Raw genomic sequence first — 23618 nt, 5'->3', positions numbered from 1 at the left:
GCTCAGCAGTGTCTTCCAATTCCAGATTGTTCATGAACATCCAAAGCAGGGCAGTCGCTATTCTCTCAGAAAGACTGGACCTTTTATCTTTCATTCATCTGTAACTGACCGAAATGACAGGTTCATAATCGTCACTGGGTCAATGGAGTCACTCCCCGTTACACTGGTAGACACTTCATTTCATGAAGTATTTCACTTGGGCTCAGATGATGATGCAAGTCATTTATTGACGGGGGTGATTTTAAATCCATCATTTAGTTGATTAACAGCATCTCTGCTCTCTGTGTTGTTCACTGACGCTGCGACTGACTTTACAGTGAGCTGTGACTTCTCTTCTGCTTTGGCGTTTGGGCAACAACAAACAGCAGTTTATTGCTGTTGTGGCTTTATTTATTTATTTATTTATTTATTCGCACTGCCTGATATAAGCTATCATTTAAATGCTTCTGTTGCTGAGTAAATATTTTATATTTGAAATATTATTTATTTTTTTATTTGTGAACGTTCTCTAAATTACATTGTAGTATTCTCTGCCTTATTAATTTATATAAGAGACTGCCTCAGTAGTATTTTGGTTTATTGGTTGTGTATAACGTTAATTAAATAGTTCCTCTTACCTGTTGTAGTGGGGGGGACATGAGTTGGTGACGCACGCAACACGCGCACACGTGTTGAAAGCGGCATTCGTCCGGCAGAACCGTGCAGCTTCTAAATTGGTAAGATGTGCTGAACCTCTCTCTCCTTTATTTCTAATTAATTCATGAAAAAGCCGCTAAATTATTTTTAAAAAACCTCATGAAATTGTAGCAGCCATGTTTTGTGATGTGTATGAGGACCAGATTATTGACTTTAAGGGTCAAAAAGGGGGTTTTAATCAACTTTATTTTCGGCGGAGTTTCCCCCCCTAATCTGTATATTGTCTTCTGCAGGGAGAGAGAGCTTGCCGTGTGCCGACGCTAATTGTGCCCTCTTTACTGACTGACAGGTGTGTTATAATGTTCTTATGTTCACTGTTTTATTTGTAAAAGTGGCTGACCGCTGGAGCGGAAGTCAGCACGTGACGCGGCAGTTTATCGAACCACGCGGAGCTGCTCCGGCGGACCGATGTGTTTTTTTTTCTGTTTTGCAGGTAAGCTGGTGTTGGAAACCATATAAAAGCAGTAGCCAACAGTTATGCTCGATTATGGGCGCCTTGGAGAGTCATCGTTTCCGAGCTAAAGAACGTAGTGAGAAAGTTATGAGTGTATAAAAGTTGTAAATTCAAGATGGCGGACTTGTATTTCGCCGCAGTCACGTGAAGATACTAAAGAACTGTTGTAAGTAAAGACGGTGAACTGCTGGTAGATGCATAGGATTTTTGTAGAAACTGGAGTTTGTGGCCAGAACTTGTGTGAAACTGAGTCGTTGTGTCGGGTCAGCAGGGAATTGTCGGACTTGAACTTGTAAACTAGCGGGGTTACAGCAGTATGTAGGTATTTCTCTATCAGTGTTGACCCGTGATGAAACTGCATTTTGCACATTGGTACTTTAGGTTCTAATATACACTACGTTATTATTTTTTTAGTAATCAGTGAAAGAGTTAAGATACTTTATGTCTATTTCATTGAGTTGTGATCGAATATGAAAAGCATTACAAGAGAGTATTGTGAGTTTATTAAGATATTTTGTTTGTGTAGTAGAATGCACGCTCCGGTTGACCGATGTTTTGTGTTTTACAGTGATGCAAGCAGAAAATAAAAAAAAGAGGAGGATGAAGACTGGGAATACTAGGACGTACACGTTTCAGCGGTGAAAAGGTAAATTTTCTTCACTCACAGGTTTCGGCCGTGAAAATGTTGGAGCCCACAGTCGTTGGTGAGATCAGGATTCACTGATGAACATTTGTGCTGAAACACAATGAGATTGATGACGTCATAACTAGTATTTTAATTACAGATGAGGTCAGCCAGCTGTTTCACCCGGACCGGCTGATCAAAGGCAAGGCGGACGCTTCCTACAACTACGCTCGAGGTTACAATTCCATCGGGGAGCAGGTCATCGACTCGGTCCTTGAGAGGATTAGAAGAATGTTGAGTTTGTCAACAATGTGGTTTTACATTTCAGTTCCAGTTAACAACGAGACATTAAAGTTGTATGTACCTTCTGCGGACTGAAGAGGTCCACAGGGGAATCGCGGCAAGGAGGATGCTGCCAACCTGGCGACAACTGAAAATGTTAAAATGTTGTTGTGGAAGTAATGTATGCATGTTTTTTCTTTTAATTTAAAAAAAGAGAAAATGTTAATTCATTCCTATTCGGGTTTGAATTAAAAAAAAAAAAAATAATTTATTAAAAAAAGAAAGAAAAAAATGTGAAATATTTCTTGGTTATTGGTTATTAATTGTTCTTGGCATTCAAGTTCATAAAGCTAAATTAAAAAAATATATATAAATAAAAAAAGACGAGGAGGCATACAAGGATGTGCCTGTCAGTTAAAATGTTGATGTGAAGGTAATGTATTTATACATATTTTTTCTTTTAATTTAAAAAAAAATGTTAATTCGTTCCTGTTATTTTTTGAATTATTTGTAATTTTTTTCATTTAAAAGGAAAAAAAGTTAAATATTTCTTATTAGTTATTGTTCTTGGCGTTCAAGTTCTTAAAAATAAATAATAAAAATCTAAATTTAAAAAGAAGAGGAGGAATACTAGGATGTAAAAGCTGATGTTGATGTGAAAGTAATGTATTTATAAATGTTTTTTCTTTTAATAAAAAAAAAAAGTTAATTCGTTCCTGTTCTGTTTTGAATTATTTGTAATTTTTTTAATTTAACCCGACGGTCACGACATCGTCAGGTTTAATGTCAGCACGACGCTGCCCAGTCCTTTTAGTTGAATCGAGGCCCGCCGGGAGCCCCGCAGACAAAGCCTGCTCTGCAATGGGTCAAGGTCACTGGGGCGTTAGCGGCTTGTGCTCCACAACTCCAGGCGGCTCAATCAGGTCGTACGGATCAATGTCCAGCAGTTCAAAGGCCAAACATCATGTGTTCCTTGTGCTATGGCCTCTGACATTGCCGACGAGAGAGAACAGAGAAGATGTCAGGATCCGGGGACAAATTCTGATGGTGAAGAATAAATCTGAATATAAAAAAAAAAAAAAATCCAAATGTAATTAAAGGTCCAAACGAAAGAAAACATCCAATCTGATTTACTTTGGCTGGAAACAAATAATAAATACAAAATAAACGTAACATTCTCAAAAAAAGAGATATTTATGAAATGCTTCCTCTTTTACTGCTACATTTTTGTTTAAATGACATACAATTTTAAACAACCACAAAAACAATGAGGAGACAAACCATCAGGACATGAGGGTGTTTTAAAGTTGTGCAGGCACATAAATGATTAAACTTTAGTTCTGCTTTTAATCTATATCCCCTCTCTGAAAATAGCGGTATAAATAATGGGAGCAGGTTATTTATTGCGTTGAACGCTTATATTGCGCTGTTGTGAATTTGGATTTTAGGAAAAATGGATCTCTGTGTTAGAAACGATTCTTGTGGCTCCTTTTCAGTTCAGATAGTCATTTACATTTATAGAGACCGAGTCTTTTCTCCGGCACTCTTTGTAAACACGCGTTACATTTAAAGAATCTCAAAGTGCCACGATAAACCAGTGAACTCTTCCTGCTGGGGTTCAGAGGAAACTTCACTCCGAAAACTTTCACTTTATCTGCTTGTAGCACGTGTTGGGAAAGAAGGCGGGAACCCGTGACTGCCTGCGTCAGTGAGGCTGTGCCCCGGTCCTCTCCCTCAAAGAGCAGCCAAAATGTGACGAGCGCTCACTCTGCTCATACTTTCCAGTCCAGAAATCAGCCGCTCCTAAAAGACTTTGTGCAGCAGGCGGTTTCCTGTTTCTGATAAAAAGTGAGACATAACGTCAGAGAAAACAAATACCGTGTAAAAAAAAAATGCATTGGAGAAAAAAAATTATGCTATAGATATATTAATGAGGCAATGCAGTAAAACAGTAAGACCATAATTATTGTTTGAGGTATTGCAGACACTGAGGTCCGATGAAGCGCTCCGACTGCGTCTCCATGGCGACGGAGAAAAACGCTCAGCTCATTTGCAGCACGATCGTCGTAAATAATTCTTCCACACATGCTACGAGCAGATGGCGGACTCCAGAGGCCAAAGTTCTGCCCGTCTCCGCGGAGATGGACGTCATTTACAAAACGTCTCCATTGGAATGCAAGACATTTCTCAAATGAAAACGCAAAAACGATGCGCTTTCAAAGAGTCATTATAAAGCCTCTGTGCAGGAGAGTGATGCAGCGTCGCCGCCATATTGGATGAGGCATCTCTCTCTCGGCTAGCGCCAGAGTCAATGGGAGTTAACGTAGAATGAGCAAGATAGATAGATAGATGGTGAAGAAAGAATTATTATATTTTATCATGCACAATTGCTGATTAATCATGCGCATCTGCTAAAGGTGAAGGAATACACATAAGCTGCATATAATCCGCTGTGCTTAGCATGTCTGCAGATAAACAGGAAACTGTTGGCCTTACAGGAAACTTTGGACCCAGCCGACAGCACAGGAGCTCTGCAGCATCTGGAGAGCCGCGGTTCCGCCATCGCTCTTTAAATTACCTTGTACCCTCACATTATTAGCTTGAGAGAGCTTAACCTGGTTCTTTGTGGTGGAAAAAGAACCAGGTGGAAAAGCCCCGTGTGCGTGTGTGTGTGTGTGTGTGTGTGTGTGTGTGTGTGTGTGTGTGTGTGTGTGTGTGTGTGAGTGATAGAGAGAGCAAAAAATATGAATTCATGTGTTACTGTTGTGTACACGTGTGGCAGTGAGTGAGAGAAGCGACTCCCAATGATCAATGATGTTTCTTACTTTAGACACTTTTCATGAGTCCGCCTTTGTAAAGAAGCACAACACAAAGTGTTCCATCGTGAAAACACACCCTCTCTGTGTGTGAAAACTCGACAAGCTGTTGTTGGATTTCACCTTCCTCAGTAGGAACAAATGTCCCCGAGGCGCAGGATGACCCATCCAAGATGGCGTCCCGCTGCCATGCCAGCTCCGATGACGTCACGCTCACTCTTACAAAACCGGAAGCGGTCCGAGATTGCACGGCGGAGTCTCTCATCTGTCCGCACTTGATGATCTGCGGGTCTCTTTAGCCGCAGCCCGGCGCCCTTGGAGGAAACCGGCCTCGTTAAACTTTAACCGGAGAGGACCGGAGGAGACTTATTCCTCCCGCCCGGAGGGCGAGCATCCCCGCAGGAGGAGCAGGGAGGAGCTGGAAGCAGGTACGAGTCCTACCTGCGTTAGCATCTCTCCCTCTCTGTGTGCTAGCTTCGAGGAGGAGAGCCGCTGTCACTGAGCCGAGCCGAGTCGAGCCGAGTCGGTGTGACTCGAGGCTTCACGAACAGCCCCGAGAAATTCCATTATTTCCCATTGTCCGTTACAGGAACGAGCGCGGCAGTAGTCGGTCTGGAGGCTCTGATACCAATGGATGTGGAAACATTGCGCAATATTTAAACTGCCAGATTAAAACGAGCCTTATTGTGGATTTATCATTTCCAACTGAAAGTTTGTCGCCTGACCTTCATGGATGTGTGACTTGGCGACAAACTGTTGGTCGCTTGTCGCTCGTGTCAGCCCACACTTAAATCACAAAAAAGCTCTGGACATTTGCACACAAAACGTTTATTTGGGTTTTGGGTGTTTACACCACTGCAAACTCAACTATTTAAAAAAATAAAATAAAAAAAATGCCTCCAAAGGTAGAACTTTTCAAAAATCAAAAATCCGTTGTCATTTCGGCGGGTGAAAACGACACTTTGTAGAAACGCCCGTCTCCTTGCAGACCACGAAACGATGCCCCTGGTCATGCACGCCACTGTAAACCATTCTTCTGCACATGCTCAGTCGTGGGACACTGAGAACTTTGTTTCCTCCAGGCTGTCTTATCAACGCACACACACACACACACACACACACACACACCACCTGTGTAATCCCCTGCTTTCTGTTGTGTCACCAAGCAGCCGGAGGAGGAGGAGGAGGAGGAGGAGGAGGGATCGTAGTCAGACGCTTGTCGGAGCAGTTTGAGGAATGAAGACACACTGGTCACAACAGTGATGGTGAGGACAGAGTGGAGAGGATAAAACACACACACACACACTCTTCCTCCCGCGATGGACCAAGACGCGGCGGCCGGGCAGGACGCCGAGGCTCCTCTGATGTACAGGATCGAGCGGCCGGTGTACGACGAGGCCTTCATCCGGACGTCTCTCCTGAGGCGTAGAGGAACCTCCTCCACCCTCCGGCAGCGGCTGGCGAACAAGATCCAGTAAGTGACCGGAGGTTCCCCCTCTTCAGACTCGAACCCGCCGGGGGGGGGGGGGGGGGGGGGACGCGGCAGAACTCCTCGTCACACAGTGAGGAAACCACAGGATGTGAGTCAGGTCAGCTGGGTTTGGGTTTCTCTGGATGCACCAGACGGTCACTCCGACTCAGATCCAACAATGTTTGGACACTGAAGCCTGTACTCAGACGTTAAAGTGTTGTTGTTGTTGTGGACGTGAGAGAATGAGACTCCCGTCATTCAGCTGGACTCCGTTCCACTTTCTGGTCGTTGAACCTGTAAGATTTGTCTCGTCTGTGTGGAAGGACACGATGTACCGGCAACCCTGACCAGCGATGCCGGTAATCAGTAACAAGCAACCTTAACGCGTTGCCGTTTCCAAACCAGTAGTCAGATTCCAGTCACTTCTCAAGTCACTGTGCGTTACTGTTGTAACGGGTCCCTTCCCTGTAACGCCGCGTTATTATTAAGCGGAACCTGCAGCCTGAGACGCGCGGCGTGTCTGCACGCTCACCTGACCCGACCCCCTTGTCCGCTCTCGGGCCAATCACAGGCCTTCGGTTGCGAACGGTGCCTTCAGGAGCGAACATGAATCACTAAACCATGTCACTGCAACAACAACACAACTGCAGAGGTGCTACACTATTTTTGTTCTTTTCCTGAGTGAAGCTATTTACATAGTCAGGAAGCCCCGCCCCTTTTTTCAACCAATTTCCTTTTTTTATGTTTCGATGGGGGGGGGGGGGTGTTGTCTGCAGCGGCTGAAAGTAACTAAAAGGTTACTTGTATTCTAACTTGGTTACTTTTAAAAACAAGTAATCTGATTACTTTTTCAAGGTAGCTGTGGCAAAACTGATCCTGACTGTCTGTACTGCTCAGTATAACGTTTGCAATGGATTGCTGAAATCAAATAGGCTAACTTGTCCATAGATGTGGATTTAGAGCATCTTCCTCCCACTGACTGACGCCTTTGACTCGACAGGTGTTCGTCACAGAGGGCCAGAGCGGCGGCTCTCAGCTTCCTGCCCATCCTCACATGGCTGCCCAACTACCCGGTCAAGCAGTACCTGCTCTCGGACGTGGTGTCGGGCCTCAGCACCAGCGTGGTGCAGCTCCCTCAGGGTCAGTTCCCCCGGCCGATGGCGGCCGGAGGCCGGCGGCGGCCAGCTGCCGGCTCCTGTTGCAGCTGCACGCCGTCTGTGTTTTGGTTTCCCCGTCGACTGAAGTCTCTCCCGTCGTCCCGCTCCACAGGGCTGGCCTACGCCATGCTGGCTGCCGTGCCTCCAATCCATGGCCTGTACTCGTCGTTCTACCCCGTCCTGCTCTACACCTTCTTCGGTACTTCCAGGCACATTTCCATCGGTGAGAAAACCTCCTCAATCTGTGTGGTGATAGAATGTGAGCATTGCCAGGGGACTTTCTGTCTGGTGAAACGAAAACCCTCCGACTGCCTTGGAGGCTCCAGTGTGCTACTGCGTGTACAGTACGTATAGCACAGTGTACAGTACGTATAGCACAGTGTACACTACGTATAGCACAGTGTACAGTACGTATAGCACAGTGTACACTACGTATAGCACAGTGTACAGTACGTATAGCACAGTGTACAGTACGTATAGCACAGTGTACACTGCGTATAGCACAGTGTACAGTACGTATAGCACAGCGTACACTGCGTATAGCACAGTGTACACTGCGTATAGCACAGTGTACAGTACGTATAGCACAGCGTACACTGCGTATAGCACAGTGTACACTACGTATAACACAGTGTACAGTACGTATAGCATAGTGTACACTACGTATAGCACAGTGTACACTATGTATAACACAGTGTACAGTACGTATAGCACAGTGTACAGTACGTATAACACAGTGTACAGTACGTATAACACAGTGTACAGTACGTATAGCATAGTGTACACTACGTATAGCACAGTGTACACTATGTATAACACAGTGTACAGTACGTATAGCACAGTGTACAGTACGTATAGCACAGTGTACACTACGTATAGCACAGTGTACACTATGTATAACACAGTGTACAGTACGTATAGCACAGTGTACACTATGTATAACACAGTGTACAGTACGTATAGCACAGTGTACACTACGTATAGCACAGTGTACACTACGTATAACACAGTGTACAGTACGTATAGCACAGTGTATAGCACAATGTATAGCACAGTGTACAGTACATATAGCACAGTGTACACTACGTATAGCACAGTGTACACTATGTATAACACAGTGTACACTATGTATAGCACAGTGTACAGTACGTATAGCACAGTGTATAGCACAGTGTACAGTACATATAGCAGTGTGTACCATAGACTTTAGACGGAGAGACTGGGCTCCAGCTCGCTGTCAGAGTGAATCAGTCACCACAGAGCAGTTACACTGAGGAGCAGCATCGGTCAAACTCCACTGGACCAAATGTCTGGTTGAGTTGTTGCTGTGGTACAAACTATGCAACTGTAACGGTCTCTGAAGTCAACGTGAACGCCACTGAGCCAAGTGGTTCAAGGGGTGTCGCCTCCTGGGCCACCTGAATGTGAACGGCCCCTGCAACCTCAGGACTCTTAGCAACCTTAAGCCGTCCAGCACGGGGGGGGGGGGGGGGGGGGGGGGGGTCCGGAGGAGTTGTGCGTTCCTGCTGTGCTTAGTTACCAGTGGTCACATGGTGTTTGGCCGGCTGGGCTGGAATGCTGCACGCTGATGGGGGATAAGGGAGATCCAAGATGACCAGTGCTTGTTTTTTTTTTTTTTTACCATAAAGTCCACGAAGGCATCGTGGGAATGCTGAAAGTGACGAGCGATCCATGACATGTCTCCTAATGTGAGCGGTGTGGAAAGCAGAGCCACTGGCCTGTTCACACGGACTGATTACTGTCCACACTACCTGCCAGGACGCACGTGACTCCGACCGCTTCTCGGCCGACGCCACGCTGACCTGACGCTAGGTCAGATCTCTGTGTCCCGCACCCAACACTTGTCTCCTCTCCTGGCAACGACCCCGGCTCATCGCAAATGTCAGCACGTGACCAATGGTTCAGCTGAAAGTGCTTCAACCTTTGGAAACAAAAGAGCTGATCTGAGCACCGTGGGGCTTCACGGTCCACCCCCCCCCCACCCCCCCAAAGATCCCAAAACCTCCAACAGATACCTGAAGAGCTGGCAGACTGAGAGGGAATAACTGGGCTGCTGTTCAACTGCTGGGCACTGTGGCCTTTTCACAGAGACAGCCCCCCCCCCCCCCCGTCTGTACAGAGGACAAGAGAGAAAGAACTGCAGTCATGGGTCGCAGGTTGTTCAACTGACAGTCTGTGGTCCAGGGTCAGATCCACATTAAGACGTGTTTACTCCTCGTTCTGTGTAGCCTCAGCTGACGCTCGCAGCAGGAATCCTCAGTGACCCCAGCCCCCCCCTCCAGCCCCCCCTCCAGCCCCCGCCAGCTCCTCTGACTGGCTTCTTTCTCTTCTACTGCCGTGTCCAAGAAGGCTCGAATGTCAGGCTACCCTTTAAATCCATCTAGCAGAGTGGCAGGAGTTGGTCGTTCTCCCCCTGCAGGCCAACGTCTGGCAGGTTCCCGTGGAAGGTTCGACCCAGAGAGTTGGAAGAGGCAGGTCTTCGTGGAACACACGGGTTGTGATGACCGTCGGCGGGGGAGATGACCTTGACTCCTCCTCTGTCTGGGTTCCCGACCGACAGGCACCTTCGCGGTCATCAGCCTGATGATCGGCGGCGTGGTGGTGAGGGAGGCCCCGGACTCCATGTTCTACATCCCCGCCGTCAACGGGTCCAACGCGTCCAACGTGTCCGCCGTCCCCGGACGTGGACGTGGCGGCTCGCGACGCCCGGCGGGTGCAGGTGGCCGTGGCGCTCACCATGCTGGTGGGAATCATTCAGGTGAGTCTGGGAACCGTCGAGGCCGGGTGTTTTAATCTGCCGCTGTCTGCCCAGATCACCCGGGAGGAAGTGAAGTCCTCTCACGCTCCCAGGGCGGCTGTTGATCCAAAAGCGGGGGCAGGATTGGACTCGCAAGTTGATGTGTCAACAACGTGGCGATCGAAAACGAGCTCATCACTTCCTCTTGGCTTTCCAGTTCGTCCTGGGTCTCCTCAGGTTCGGCTTCGTGGCGATCTACCTCACCGAGCCCCTGGTGCGAGGCTTCACCACGGCGGCCGCCGTGCACGTGGTCGTCTCCCAGCTGAAGTACCTGCTGGGGGTGAAAACGCGACGCTTCTCCGGACCGCTCTCCGCCATCTATGTGAGTTTTCGCCAACTCCCGGATGAAGGAACAAGCGCTTTCAAGTGAAAACGCAAAACTGTTATTGGGCTTTGAGTGTCTGTTTCCATGACAACGGTGCTCAGAGACACTTGGGAAGGCAGCTTCCTGAAAATGTCTCCCAACGCAGAACGTTTTGAAAACGTGGAAACGGTAACAGTGCAGATTTACTGAAGTGCTGCTAATTTGCATGCATAAATAGTTTTTCTGCACATGCTCAGTAGAGACAATCAGAACAAAGTTGCCTCTGTGGCGTCACGACTCCCCGTCCATATTCTTCTGGGACGTGGTGCTTTTATTTTGACAGTCACCGTGATAACAGTCCAACTTGGTGAGAGAGAGATTTCATTACAAAAACTAACAGCAGCGCCCACTAGTGGCCCGACAGTCAATTTACAACATTCTCAGTTTCTGTGGAAACGGATATCGTTTTCAAAACGTTGCACGGTTGACCTGAGAGCGCCACACGGTGTCCGCAGAGCGTCAAGGCGGTGCTCAGTGACATCACCAGCACCAACGTCACCACCTTCCTCCTCGGCCTGGCCTGCATCGTCTTCCTCTACGCCATCAAAGACGTCAACGAGCGCTTCAAGAAGAAGCTGCCCATCCCCATTCCCGGAGAGATCATCATCGTCATCGTGTCCACCGGCGTCTCCTTCGGCTTGTCTCTGTCGGACGCCCACCTGGTGGACGTGGTGGGGACCATTCAAACTGGGTACGCACTGCCGCATGCATCTCTACCTGGCTGACAGGCTGCCATACTGCAGTACTGAGGCAGTACTGAGGTAGTATTGAGGCAATACCGAGGTAGTACTGAGGTAGTACCGAGGTAGTACTGAGGAAGTATTGAGGCAGTACTTGTGAGGTAGTATTGAGGCAGTATTGAGGTAGTAGTGAGGCAATACGATGAAGTATTGAGGCAATACTGATGAGGTAGTTTTGAGGCAGGATGGAGGTAGTATTGAGGCAATACTGAGGAAGTATTGAGGCAGTACTGATGAGGTAGTACTGAGGCAGTACTGATGTGGTAGTATTGAGGCAGTGCTGAGGCAGAACTGATGAGGTAGTATTAAGGTATCGAGGCAGTACTGAGGTAGTATTGAGGCAGTACCGAGGCAGTGCTGAGGCAGAACTGATGAGGTAGTATTAAGGTATCGAGGTAGTACTGAGGTAGTATTGAGGCAGTACTGAGGTAGCACTGAGGCAGTATTAAGGTACCGAGGTAGTACTGAGGCAGTATTGAGGAAGTATTGAGGCAGTATTAAGGTACCGAGGCAGTACCGAGGCAGTACTGAGGCAGTTCTCTGGCGGCCCCCAGGCTCCTGGCCCCCGCCGCCCCTGACTTGTCTCTCCTGCCCGGCTTGGTGACGGACTCCTTCGCCGTCGCCATCGTGGGATTCTCCATGGGAATCTCGCTCGCCAAGATCTTCGCCCTGAAACACGGCTACAGCGTCGACGGCAACCAGGTGAGCGCGGTCATGTGACTCATGCAGGTAACTGACTCCAGGTCAGCCGCTTGTCTGCGTGTACTGAAGTTACTCTGTTACTGAAGTTACTCTTGAGGTGTTGCTCCATTCTGGCTGTTCGGGATCCAACATGCTGCTCCACACCATGGATTCATGCTTCCATGTTGTTGGCGTGACAACAGACGTCCAGACTCAAACATTGTACCATCATTTGATGCGGAGCTCTGATGAGTCGGCGTAATTTGGCGCCTCGGGGTCCTCATGTCTCAATACGTCGCATTGCTGCCGTCCGATCAGCCTGCAGTGTAAAAGGTGTTCCTGTTTGACCACGGCCTTGCTCAGCGGCTCGGGGAAGCCGTGGCCACGCCTCTGTGGCTGTCAGGCCGTCAGCCGGGCCAGAAGGTTCCAGTGTGGCGAGGTTTAGCAAATCACAGTGTTTGTAGAGCGGCTGAACTCGGTGACGCACGGGGAGCTCTCTGGAGGTCACCGCGGTTTGCTTGTCGTCAACAGCGGGCCCCCGGCGCTGACGCACCGGAGCCCCGTCAGCCGCTCAGAACACGTCTTTCTCCACGAGCTCACGGGGGGGGGGGGTCACTGCTTTTCTTATTTATTTATTTATTTATTTATTTATTCTTGTTCTCTCACAGGAGCTGATCGCCTTCGGCCTCTGTAACTTCATCAGCTCCTTCTTCCACACCTTCGCCATCACGTGCTCCATGTCCAGGAGTCTGGTGCAGGAGAGCACCGGAGGAAAGACGCAGGTAACCTACCCCCCCAGCTCCCCCCCCCCCCCCCCCCCCCCCCCCGGGGGCTGTCATTACACCGTCTCGCCCCACCAAAGCCCTGCTTTTAAAGCCGTAATTGAAGAGTTGCGTGTGGACAGGTGGCCGGCCTGCTGGCGTCGCTCATGGTGCTGCTGGTGGTCGTGGCCATCGGGTTCGTCTTCCAGCCGCTCCCTCAGGTCAGTCGCTCTGCGGGGGGGGAAGGTGGGGGGGGGGGATGGGCGTGGCGCTCCGTATGAAAGAAAAACAAAAAAACACATTCTTGTCGACGTCTTTTGTTTGTTAAATTCAGACAAATCTTTTTATTTTTTTTATTTTTTTTAACTCCCCGAGACAAAAGTGGGAACTTGGTTTGTTGACTTTGACGATGAATCCACAGAGAGTTTTCCTCGCAGTACTGTTGTACCTCCATTTTAACCAGGTGACCTCCATTAACTCACCTGAGCCGTTGTCAGATAGATTTACCTTTTGGCGAAGACCCGATTTTATGCTCCGCCTCTTCATTCGCTCCTCGGTGTTTGGACGCAGCAGGTCTCTGTGCTGCTCTGACGTCCCTCTCTCTTGTCTCCTGGTGTTGGACAGACGGCGCTGGCGGCCATCATCATGGTGAACCTGCTGGGGATGTTTAAGCAGTTCCGAGACATTCCCTTTCTCTGGAGGACCAGCAAGATAGAACTGGTTAGTCCTTCTGACGTCACCCCTCCCCCCCCTGAATCGTTTTTTTTAATAAATATGTTAAAGGCCTCCTTAAAGATGCTAAACGCGAGTTTATCCTCAGATTAAATGCTGAGTCTAGTTTTATTGGGTCACTTCGTTATTAAATTCAAAATTCAGAGATGGTTCTTGTCTCAGATAAACAGATTGTAATGCCACGCTTGTACTGTGGGGGGAAGCAGTGAGTCGCGGTTCGTTGTGGGGGGGGGGTCTTTGTGTCTCTTCTGTGGTTGATCTAAATCAGGGGTGTCCAACATGAGGCCCGGGGGCCAGAAGCGGCCCGCTAGAGGATCTAATCCGGCCCGCCATGTGATTTTTATTATTTTTAAAGTATAAATATGAAAACTGACAAGAGGCTGATCTAAAAACACGAGATCGGCAAAAATGACATTCAAAACCGCCCTTGGTCAGAATTAATTAATGCAATCTGTGGAGGTCACATAACGCAACGCCTTTCACAATAAAGGTGTCCAGCTTATGTGAAATGAGACTTTAGGCACGCAAACTCAAAACAATTTCCAGATGATGACAAATTGTTTTAATCCTGAATAAAAATACGAGATCCAGATACAGATATTGTGTTTCCTTTTTGCAAATATAATAATATCTGATTAACTTTAATGTGTAAATTTCAGAATAAGACTGGCGAATCCTTGCAGTTACAAAAGGATCAAAAGAAGGAAAGACTTTGACGTTTGTCCATATCTGCAGTTTAATATGTGACGTTTGACTTGTTGGGGCCTCCAGAGGTCAGGTTAGGGTGGATGTGGCCCCTCAGCTGAAATCAGTTTGACCCCCCCTGGTCTAAATGAAGCCACTCAACGCACCATCTACTGGTGGAAAGCGGTACGACACGGCAATGGCTACCTGCTGGCGATGTCACAACGATTCCCCAGTCGTCGTTTTTTTTCGGGTTGGATTCATGACTTGGTCGTTGTCGTCCCCCCCCCCCCCCCCCCCCCCGCCAGGCGATCTGGCTGGTGGCCTTCGTGGCCTCGGTGCTGCTGGGTCTGGACTACGGCCTCCTGGTGGCCATCGCCTTCGCCATCGTCACGGTGATCTACAGGACTCAGAGGTACGCTCCCTTCACTCCCTTCGCAGAGGAACCCCCCCCCCCCCCCCACCTCACAGCACTGGTTTTGTCCCCCAGCCCCCAGAGCTCCGTCCTGGGCCACGTCCCCGGCACCGGCCTGTACTGCGACGTGGACGAGTACGAGGAGGTGAGACGTCTCGCAACAAAACCCGCCTCCCACGTGTTTCCGGAAACCAACTCTGAACGTCTGCCCGACGCTGCTTCCTTCCCAGGCCGCCGAGCACCAGGGGATCAAGATTTTCCACTGCAACTCCTCCATCTACTTTGCCAACTGTGAGCTCTACGTGAACGCCCTGAAGGAGAAGGTAAACCAGGGGGTCGGACTCGAGGTCCACCGAGGTCCAGAAGGAAACTGTTAGGCAAAAAAACATTTAATCGCAGTGAGAAAACGGGTTTATTGTGAGATCAACACGCTTCAGAACAACACCCTTAATGTGTAAAACTGTGCCATCAGATTCTGAAATCGAATTTGTAACTCAGAATTTTTTTTTTTTTTACCATCGAAGTCAGACTTTGAATTTTAAAAGCTGTGGAATTTCAAGTACGTATCTTTTTTTTTTTTTTTGCTTCTGATTTTTTTTTTTTCTTAACATCTAAAAATATTCAGTATGTAAAAAGTCAATGTGTCTAAAAATTCAGCCGCGAAAACAAATTCAGCGCAAAAAAAAAAATTCAGCTGCAAAAACAAATTAAGTTGCAAAAAAAATTCAGCGCGAAAAAATTCGGCTGCAAAAACAAATTCAGCTGCGAAAAAAATTCAGTTGCGAAAAAAATTCAGCGCAAAAAAAAATGTCAGCTGCAAAAACAAATTAAGTTGCAAAAAAAATTCAGCGCGAAAAAATTCGGCTGCAAAAACAAATTCAGTTGCAAAAAAAATTCAGCGCAAAAAAATTATTCAGCTGCAAAAACAAATTCAGCTGCGAAAACAAATTCAGTTGCGAAAACAAATTCAGCGCAAAAAAAATTTCAGCTGCAAAAACAAATTCAGCTGCGAAAAAAAATTCAGCGCAAAAAAATAATTCAGCTGTGAAAAAAAATTTTGTTGTAAAAAAATTCACTGCGAAAAAAATTCAGCGCAAAAAAAAATTCAGCTGCAAAAACAAATTAAGTTGCAAAAAAAATTCAGCGCAAAAAGATTATTCAGCTGCAAAAACAAATTCAGCTACGAAAAAAATTCAGCTGCAAAAACAAATTCAGTTGCGAAAAAAATTCAGCGCAAAAAAAATTTCAGCTGCAAAAACAAATTCAGTTGCGAAAAAAATTCAGCTGCGAAAACAAATTCAGTTGCGAAAAAAATTCAGCGCAAAAAAAAAATTCAGCTGCAAAAACAAATTCAGCTGTGAAAAAAATTCAGCGCAAAAAAAATTCAGCTGCGAAAACAAATTCAGTTGCGAAAAAATTCAGTGCAAAAAAAAATTCAGCGCAAAAAAAAAATTCAGCTGCAAAAACAAATTCAGTTGCGAAAAAAATTCAGCGCAAAAAAAAAAATTCAGCTGCAAAAACAAATTCAGTTGCAAAAAAAATTCTGATGGCTCAGTTTTACTTCCATACTTAATGTCGACTCGCATCAAATCACCTTCCTCTTATTTAGGTTGGTTTTTGTTTTTGTTTTTCTTTGTCAACACAACCGACCTGCACGTGTCGCGACGGCGAGACAATAGTCCGAGCAGTTTGACCTCCGACCCGTCAAACACCTGGGATTGTCAACGGAGACACTGGAAACCGCTCGTCTGCACGCCGACGCTTTAGCAGAGCGATTCCTCCCGTCAGGACGAATCCGGGGCCACTGGGGTTGTTGTTTTTTGTCACATGACTCGTCACAGCAGAGACGAGGCTGAGGCCGACAGGAAGTGACGAGATTCCCGAGCTTCGGTTTGACTCCCTGTCATCAGGTGGCGTTCAGGACCAGGCTGGGATTAGAAGTTTGGATTTGAAGCCGTTATTAGAGCGACTGTAGGTTTCTGGTGACGCTCCGGCTGGAGGACTGAGGCCACTGAGGCCACTGAGGTCACTGAGGTCACTGGGGTCACTGAGGTCACAGGGGTCACTGAGGTCACAGGGGTCACAGGCGAGGTCAAGAAGCACGTACAGGTTCGAGTAAAGAATTCTGGAGCTTCAGACAGCGACTCGTATTCAGGAAGCGTCTCTCAACCCGTCGCTACGTATGACGCAAGTCTGCTGAAAGCTGATTGGTTGTTAGAGACAGGAAGTCTCTGTGCTCTTAAGATAGATAGATAGATAGATAGATAGATAGATAATTACTTTATTCATCCCCGAAGGGAAATTGTTTTGTTGCAGCAATCTGGTACATACGAATATTATAAAATACGATAGAATAGAAATAAAAGTTAAAAAATAATAATATAAAAATATGTGGGTATAAGACATAAAGTAAAACACAGAACGGAACATGGGCACTTAGAAATAAGCAGGAGATAAAAGCAAGATAAATAAATAGTAAGGTGCAGTGGCAGAGCCATTAGAAGTAGGCATTATATAATAATAACAATAATACACATAATAACAATGTGTAATAGTGTATAATACTCGTGTATAGTACTACTAATAATGGTAGCAATAATATAACAATATATATATATATGTTTATGAATGGAGAGTAAAACTAACCCGTCAAATATTAAAAATGTGAAATCATGAAAATAATTTTGTCTATTTAATGAAACTCAGAATAATTAATTGAATTTGAACGCAGCTTAAAAATGGTTGTAGTCACCTGGTTCACATGCTGATTATTATTATTATTATTATTATTATTATTATTATTACATGGATTTGATTGTTGTCTTTTCTGTCCACGCTGGTTATTTTTACCACTTGATGTGTTTTAATGACCGAGCCTCTCTTCCTGGTGGCGGTTCGGCTGGTTGAGGACGGAGTGTCTCTCTTTGCAGACCGGAGTGAACCCCGCCGTCATACAAGCCGCCCGCAAGGCGAGGGGCAAGGCGAGCAGAAACCACACCCCCCCGCTGAAGATCTGCGCCAAAGTGAGTCCCTCTCCTCTTCCTCTTTTTTCTGCGTGGGCAGCACAAACGCACGTTTCCCTCATTCCCTTCATGTAAACGCAGTTGCAGGACGAGGCGGTGACCCACGAGGTCCTGGCCCCGGGCGACGAGGAGGCGGAGCAGCGGAACGGCGAGGCGGCGTCCTTCCTCCAGCACGGCGGCGGCGGCGTCCACTCGCTGGTCCTGGACTGGACGCCGGTCAGCTTCATCGACTCGGTGGGAGCCAAAGCCATCAAGCAGGTGAGCGGTGACGTTCCGCCCCCCCTCCTCCTCGGCGCCCGGACGCCAGCGGGGCGGGAAGTCTTGACGGCGGCGTGTTTCCGCAGGTCGTCAAGGAATACGCAGCCGTGGACGTCCGGGTGGTCATCGCGGGCTGCAGCAGTGAGTCGCCATGTTTTTTTTTCTCTCGGCCCTTCCCGTCGCGTCCCTGAAACTTTCCCAGCATTCATTGCACGTCGTCGCAGTTTTCAAACGCTGGCTGAATGAGGCCAAACGAACAAAAGTGATTCACGAAGGTTAAAATTGAACGGTTCGTGTCAGGAGGAGCTGGAAGTCGACGAAACGATCAAAATCCATGGAAAGAAAGAAAGAAAGTTGTTCAAATTGGCTGCGAAAGCAAAAAACACTTGTAGGAGAATTATATCTTAAAGGAAATGTAATAATCCAACAGTCCCGGACCGGGCGTCTTAAAGCCACACGACACAAACGAAACGCGTCAGGGAAGAAAATCAAAATCTCGCCCCTGCGTCTCCATGGCAACACGCGCTCACAGTCCGGCCTGAGGTTCTGCTTCTATGTATTGGGATTAATTTCAGTGATGATTGAGGCTCTTAACTCTTCTCAATCATCACCTGGACTAAATTACATTGATACTTATATTATATCATATATTTCACATGGTATATTGCATGTACATATACATATATTTATACATGTGCAAGTACACTAACTTGCACTTTATGTAAGTTATGTAAAATACTTTGTCTTATACCCAGATATTTTTACATTTTTATTTTTTACTTACTATTCTATTGTATTTTATAATATTCGTATGTACCAGATTGCTGCAACAAGACAATTTCCCTTCGGGGATGAATAAAGCAATTATCTATATCGTTTAAAACTAGAGCTACCCTCGGTAGAACCCCGACAGACGCCACGTTCGTCTCCAGAACCGAGCGTTTTAATGTGACGGGTCTTTCCGTTCTCTCGCCCCGACGCAGGAATCCTCCTGGGCGAGCTCGACACGCTGCAGTTCCTCGGCGGGGACGTGAGCGCCGAGATGCTGTTCCCCACCGTGCACGACGCCGTGCTGCACTGCCGCCACCGCGGGGGGCAGACGGCGGCCTGACGACCCTCCCCCCTCCCCCCACCACTACTGAAGTGCCCAAAGCAGCGGGCGGCAGGTTCTCGGGCGTCAGGTTCCCTCGTTCCCTCGGCTCCAGCTGGACGTTGCACTTCCCTTCTCCTCGTGTCGATTGGAACGCCGGTCCTGAAAACCTGCGGCACTCGTCAGAATCTTCTATGTTCATGTTTCTATGTCTTACAGAGGTCAGGATGCTGGTTACTGTACTTTTGCACTGCCGTTTCAGATACTAAGTGTAGTTGTGCGTTTTGTTTTCTCGTAACACCAGATGCCTTCAGGACGCTCACGTGTGGAATAAAGTTTATTTTTTAAGTGGACAAAAGATTCAACTCAGTTTCTCTTTGACAGTAACGAGTCAGACACAAACAAACAAACAAACGCGCTCAGTTGTAGGTCATGTATCTGGGGGTGGCGCTGAACTTGGCGTAGGACTTGATGACCTTGTTGACGGCCTCCAGGAAGTCCTTCTCCGTGGCGATCTTCCTGCGAGCTCTGATGGCGAACATGCCGGCCTCCGTGCACACGCTGCGGATCTCCGCACCTAGTGGGGGGGGGGAAACGCGTGGCGTTAGACTTCACGGGGAAACTGGACACGCCTCAGAAATCGCGGGGAGGGAGAAACTTTTCTGCAGTTGAAAGAATTAAACTGGACGAGCATCTTTCTTCCTGATAATCACCCCTGTGATATTCTGAGATTTTATATCACGCTGCCCTCCTGTGGCCAAACATGAGCATTACACTGTTCAGTGAAAATACAAACTTGTACAAGTTAAATCAGTTTATGGGGGGGAATCAGGACTTTAACACCATTTATTTTTATATGAAATAGTGAAACAAAAAGGAACAAGTTGTTTCAATAAATGCTAAAGTAGATAACTGGACAAATAATCGACGTATTCGCTCCCTCCCACCTCCACCGACAGTACGAGGACCCAGATTCGTCGTTAATGCGGACGCGTCTGTGCGATCGCAGTGCTTCTAGCATCGGTGCGTCTTACCGGTGCTGTTGGGACAGAGGCGAGCCAGCAGCTCGAAGCGGATGTCCCTCTCCACGCTCATGGAGCGGGCGTGGATCTTGAAGATGTGGGTGCGGCCCTGCAAGCAACCGGCAGACCAGAGCGGCGTCACAAGTCTGACACAATGCATTTTAACCCCGACCTCTTCACCCGGGCCGGTCCGACGTCGGGACTCACCTCCAGGTCCGGCAGGCTGAACTCGATCTTCCTGTCCAGACGCCCGGGTCTCATCAGAGCCGGGTCCAGCGTGTCCGGTCGGTTGGTGGCCATCAGCACCTTGATGTTTCCCCGCGGGTCGAAGCCGTCCAGCTGGTTGATGAGCTCCAGCATGGTCCTCTGCACCTCGTTGTCTCCGCCGGCGCCGTCGTCGAAGCGGGCGCCTGGCGGGTTCAGAGGGTTTCTTTTGAGACGCGGTCGCTACCGGAGGAGCCGGGACAGCAGGACGGGGGGGGGGTCGTACCTCCGATGGCGTCGATCTCATCAAAGAAGATCAGGCAGGCCTTTTTGGTCCTGGCCATCTCGAACAGCTCACGCACCATCCGGGCTCCCTGGGGGGGAGGGGAGGGGGGGGGGGGGGGGGCAGACACAGAGACACACAGCATTAGTATTGCTCCCCAACACTCACACAGTGGTCCTGGTCTCTGGTCCTGGTCTCTGGTGGACTCACCTCTCCCACATACTTCTGCACCAGCTCAGAGCCGATGACTCTGATGAAGCAGGCGTCCGTCCGGTTGGCCACGGCCCGGGCGCACAGGGTCTTCCCGGTCCCGGGGGGGCCGAACAGCAGCACGCCCTTCGGGGGCTCGATGCCCAGGTTGACGAACCTCTCCGGCTGGTCGGGGGAGGGGAAGACGTTACACCACAGAGCTCCGGGCCGAGGCGACGGAGACTCTGGTGAAGAGGAGACTCACGTGGAGCAGCGGCGTCTCCACCACCTCCCGCAGCTTCTCGATTTGCTCCTTACACCCGCCCACGTCGCTGTAGGTCACGTCGGGCTTCTCCTCCACCTGGACGCCACAAAGCAGAGCTCAACACACACACACTGCCTCAGGGCCGCCGTTTGGCCCCGACCACAGTCTCTTCGGCCCCGACCACAGTCTCTTCGGGGAAAACCGAGGAAGACTCATTGACATCTGGTCTGAAGCCTACATATCATGGTTGTTTGTAGCGCAACATTAGCCACCACGGGCTAAAGCCGCGGGACTTCCTCGTCTTAGTCTACAGTGGTCCACTGATACTAAAATACACACATGAACGGCTTTCATTTATCCATTAAATCAAGCTTTAGTATGTTTCCATACTGCAGGTGGAGTCTTCACAGTGTTGTCGTTGGTTAATGCCGCTAAAGACTCAATCAGGCTGTCAAACACGTTTGTGGAAAGTGAACCTGAACAGCGAGGAGGTTTTCTGCAGACCTGCATCATGGTGACAGTCGGGTCGATCTTCGGCGGCAGGGGAATGTGGATCTGATACTTGTTTCTGTCGACCCTGGAGGCACAGTCAAGACATTCAGCAGAGCGACGCTTCATTATACTCGACGTACGGAGCGCCGTCACCGACGGCCGCCTCACCCCACTCTCATGCCCTCCTCGATGTCGGTTGGAGCCACCTGGTCGCTCAGATCCACCACGAACTTGGCAAACTGTTTGACATTGATGATGTACTTGGGATCCTCTGAATCCGCGTTGATGATCTTTGTACATCTGATGGAGGAAAACAACATTAAAAACACACCCCGGCAAAGCATTGATTCCCAGATGGTGAAGGACCCCGGTGAGCGGGTCACCGTAGAGCTGCAGTTTGTTTCACCTTGCCACCTGCAGCGGCTGTTCACTCTGCAGGGTCTGTTTGTCAGCAGCCAGATCCCAGAGTGCCGGTGGAGCCAGGCCAGTGTCCGACTCCTTAATACCTGAGAGAGAGAAAAGCAGCCGGACGTCAGCGACGTACACCGACACCCGTCATCCCCGGAACTTCTCTAGATGACTCAGCAGTAGTTGGACGAATCGGCAGATATAATGAGACGGGTACGGCTCGTCTCTCCCCGACGGCGTCAGTTGATCCACTTATCTCTGTGTGACGACTCACAGCGGTGGACAGCGCGGTAGAAGTAGACGCCATAACACGCCACTGGTCTGCCACACTAATAGAAACCTTCCATACGAACCTGTGAGCTCGTTGATCTTCTTGAGCAGCTGCTGGATGTCATCCTCCACCTGTTTGATCTGTCTGGAGTAGGTGCTTTGACCCTAGAGTGAAAAAAGGGAGAAATACATCTAATTCCAGTCGCAATAAAACACAAATAAGCAGAAAGTGAGAGAAGGGGGAGTTTTACTCACGTATGTTTTGAGCAGAGCGATGTCTCCCTCGTCCAGAGCTGTGGACACATTAGCATGTTAGCATCGATCCCACCGTCAGACACAGGGATTCCTACAAAACCTGTATCTAGAGTATTAAATCACAACTAGTCTTAGGAAGTCTTATACATTTATTTATCATACATGCGTGCGTTTATTGTAAGAATTAATTCAATAACAGATATGTTATCGTTAGCAAAACAGTTAGCCGACGTTCCGTTTTCAGCAAATGAGCCTTTTCAAACTGTGTTTTTCAATCTACCTCTTATAGGTCCGTCATCCTTTTCCTCCTCTTTCGTCTTCCTCTGGTCATCTCCTAAATAATCCGGCATATTTACCTAACAATGAAGGTTTTGCTAGAGAACAACTATGAGCTGCTTCGGCTGCTAGCTCCAACAATTACACAGCAGCTTTGACTAACCGGAAGCGCGAGGGGACCCAATTAGAGGCCGTACCGCTTACGAAGCGGTTATTTATTCCCTTTTTCTTAAAATACTTATCTTTTATATAATCAATATTTCCCCATGGAATTTAATTAGACAGTGTATGTATTTCGGAGCATGTTATTTAGTTTGTAGGTCACGATAACCCTTCGATAAACGAGGTAGGAACGGACGGCTTTCAGACAGTGGAATGTAAAGGATGAAACAGTGGTGTCAACCCGGAGCGGTTACTGGGCACACAGCTGCGTGTAACCGGGGCCGCGGGGTGTCGGTGTGCCGCCGAGGCACAGGGGCTTTTTGCCACTACCGGAAGTCAGCGCCTGCGGACTTCCGGTAGTGGCAAAAAGCCCCTCGTCAGCACCGTTGCAATGAAAGAAAGTCTTCGTAACCATCTGGCTCTTGACAGCTCTGCTAATTCAACAAGTCAGCAGCAGGACTGCTACCTCCTCCTTTGTGCAGGAAGGAACAGCAGGAGCTGCTGGAGCTGCAGAATGACCTCCAGCAGGACACTGGTGTGATGTTTCTACTCAAACTGTCAGAAACACACTTCACCGGGGTGCTATGAGGGCCCTCGTCCACAAGGGGGAGCTGTTCTTACAGCCAAACACCCTGCAGGGCCACTGGTATTGGCCAGAGAACCGCAATATTGTCAGATTGGCGCCTTGGGCTCTTCACTGATGAGAGCAGCTTCACACTGAGCAC

General features: G+C 48.3%; 3 protein-coding genes across 3 annotated transcripts in view; 2 read left to right on the top strand and 1 right to left on the bottom strand.

Annotated features, from left to right (window-relative positions):
* The window catches only part of tmcc3 (transmembrane and coiled-coil domain family 3), a 34999-nt gene extending 32950 nt beyond the window's left edge, over nt 1–2049 (top strand). The window contains exons 7-10 of the transcript XR_013937106.1: nt 627–716; nt 1029–1129; nt 1719–1796; nt 1936–2049. The gene's annotated coding sequence lies outside the window, so the exon portion shown is untranslated. The remainder of the gene's footprint in view (nt 1–626; nt 717–1028; nt 1130–1718; nt 1797–1935) is intronic.
* A 3132-nt stretch (nt 2050–5181) lies between these two features.
* slc26a5 (solute carrier family 26 member 5) lies at nt 5182–19388 on the top strand. Its single transcript, XM_080518117.1, is given in 19 exon segments — nt 5182–5301; nt 6043–6347; nt 7345–7484; nt 7614–7724; nt 10083–10197; nt 10199–10280; nt 10477–10641; nt 11139–11374; nt 11978–12125; nt 12773–12886; nt 13009–13086; nt 13490–13585; nt 14590–14696; nt 14772–14841; nt 14927–15019; nt 17627–17719; nt 17801–17977; nt 18064–18118; nt 18961–19388. Coding segments are annotated over 18 exon segments (2163 nt in total). The 5' UTR covers nt 5182–5301; nt 6043–6192; the 3' UTR covers nt 19089–19388.
* psmc2 (proteasome 26S subunit, ATPase 2) lies at nt 19389–22884 on the bottom strand. Its single transcript, XM_080518118.1, has 12 exons — nt 22736–22884; nt 22456–22493; nt 22284–22365; nt 21929–22028; nt 21691–21822; nt 21535–21607; nt 21031–21126; nt 20787–20951; nt 20580–20667; nt 20297–20499; nt 20102–20198; nt 19389–19644 (listed from the first exon to the last, which is right to left on the bottom strand). Exons 1-12 carry the CDS (start codon nt 22803–22805, stop codon nt 19487–19489), a joined length of 1302 nt encoding a protein of 433 aa, XP_080374244.1. The 5' UTR covers nt 22806–22884; the 3' UTR covers nt 19389–19486.
* Nucleotides 22885–23618: the final 734 nt, after the last annotated feature.

Source organism: Blennius ocellaris (genome assembly GCF_963422515.1).
Source record: "Blennius ocellaris genome assembly, chromosome: 22".
NCBI lineage: Eukaryota > Metazoa > Chordata > Actinopteri > Blenniiformes > Blenniidae > Blennius > Blennius ocellaris.
This window is presented reverse-complemented; position numbering and strand designations above follow the sequence as displayed.